The 1,743-nt window shown below is 45.8% G+C and overlaps 1 protein-coding gene across 1 annotated transcript in view; it reads right to left on the minus strand.

The window, feature by feature from the left end:
- adgrl3.1 (adhesion G protein-coupled receptor L3.1) overlaps positions 1 to 1,188 on the minus strand; it is a gene marked incomplete at its 3' end in the record, with an annotated part of 102,323 nt that extends 101,135 nt beyond the window's left edge. The window contains exon 1 of the mRNA XM_079730908.1: positions 1,082 to 1,188. Coding sequence (XP_079587034.1) covers positions 1,082 to 1,136 — 55 coding nt within the window. The 5' untranslated portion in view covers positions 1,137 to 1,188. The remainder of the gene's footprint in view (positions 1 to 1,081) is intronic.
- Positions 1,189 to 1,743: the final 555 nt, after the last annotated feature.

Raw genomic sequence — 1,743 nt, forward strand, 5'->3', positions numbered from 1 at the left:
CAGCAGCCATTAATAGGATTAAGTCCAAGTGGGCCAGAGCTCCCTGGAGGAGCCATCAAAGACTAGCGTCACTGGGGAGCGCATGAAGCACACAGACCACCTACTGGGTGCACCACACACACACACACACACACACACGCACGCGCACGCACGCACACACACACACACACACACACACACACACACACACACACACACACACACACACACACACACACACACACACACACACACTATACATGGTTGATAATGTGTGTGTGTTTGTGTGTGTGTGTGTGTGTGTGCGTGTGTGTGTGTGTGTGTGTGTGTGTCTGTGTGTGTTATTATGTATGTGTTTGTGTATGTGTCGGGGGGGTGGGGGGATATCTGTTTTGGTTGAAAAGGTAGAAACTGTTGATGAACTTGTGTAGCAGTCTCATATTGGGGTTGTACGTAAAGCAGGTGCAGCGATCTCATATTGGGGATGTACTTAATGCAGGTGCAGCGATCTCATATTGGGGATGTACTTAATGCAGGTGTAGCAGTCTCATATTGGGGATGTACTTAATGCAGGTGTAGCAGTCTCATATTGGGGATGTACTTAATGCAGGTGTAGCAGTCTCATATTGGGGATGTACTTAATGCAGGTGTAGCAGTCTCATATTGGGGATGTACTTAATGCAGGTGTAGCAGTCTCATATTGGGGATGTACTTAATGCAGGTGTAGCAGTCTCATATTGGGGATGTACGTAAAGCAGGTGGAGCAGTCTCATATTGCAATCAGGGTGTAAATGCTTTGCAGAAGCCTGGACTACTTTAGGCCTACAAGCGTGTGAATGGCTGGGGGTGCAGAGCTAGATTCAAGCCCTTTCATTTGGGTGTGAACCTCGTTGTTGGCAGCTTGTATAACATGCTTTTCCAATATCAATAAACCTGTGTGTGTGTGTGTGTGTGTGTGTGTGTGTGTGTGTGTGTGTGTGTGTGTGTGTGTGTGCGCGCGTGGGTGGGTGCATGTGAGTGTTCGAGTGTGTGTCTGTTTGTTTCTTTGCGTGTGTGCATGCGCGTGTGTGATGTGTGTTAACACCTGCTCTTTAAGTCTTACCGAGGGCCAGAGGTGCAAACAGGGAACACAGGAAGAGCAGGCGTGTGGACCACATGACCTCTGAAGTTGACCGGGAAGTTAATGCAACGGCACTTCCTGCTGAGCCCAGACGGTCTGGCGGGGAGCGGTTCCTCTCACAGCACGATGGGACCGACAGCATAAAGGCCTGCAGAGACACACACAAACACACACGCATCAATAAATTAAGCCCATGGTCAGCAGATCGAAAGATAATAGTCAGATGTGATAATCCATCAGTTCCACCCTCCACCTAGTGTTCAAATGCACACGCTTCACACAGAGTCCAGCCATTCAACACATTTATTTATAGATGTGCATAATTAAACCTGTTAAAGCTTATGTGCACCTTTACACCATTTTATAATGAAGTACGAGACATGTATGTGTTCTATTAGTTCATGTGAAACTCGAAATAAAGTAAAAATATCAAAGGAAATAATTTAGCAAATGCACATTTTACGAAGTAGAAAATCTAATCAGGATGAGTGAAAAACACAAAACACAAATAAATGAAATCACACTTAAGTTTGGAATCAGCGGGCCGTTCGCCGTGTTATGAGCGCGGGCACTTGGTATGCTACAGTTGCAATGCAGTGTGAAAATATATTGATGTCCCAATCTAATTGTTCATTTCATGGTCT

The sequence above is a fragment of the Pollachius pollachius genome (assembly GCF_949987615.1).
Source record: "Pollachius pollachius genome assembly, chromosome: 2".
Taxonomy (NCBI): Eukaryota; Metazoa; Chordata; class Actinopteri; order Gadiformes; family Gadidae; genus Pollachius; species Pollachius pollachius.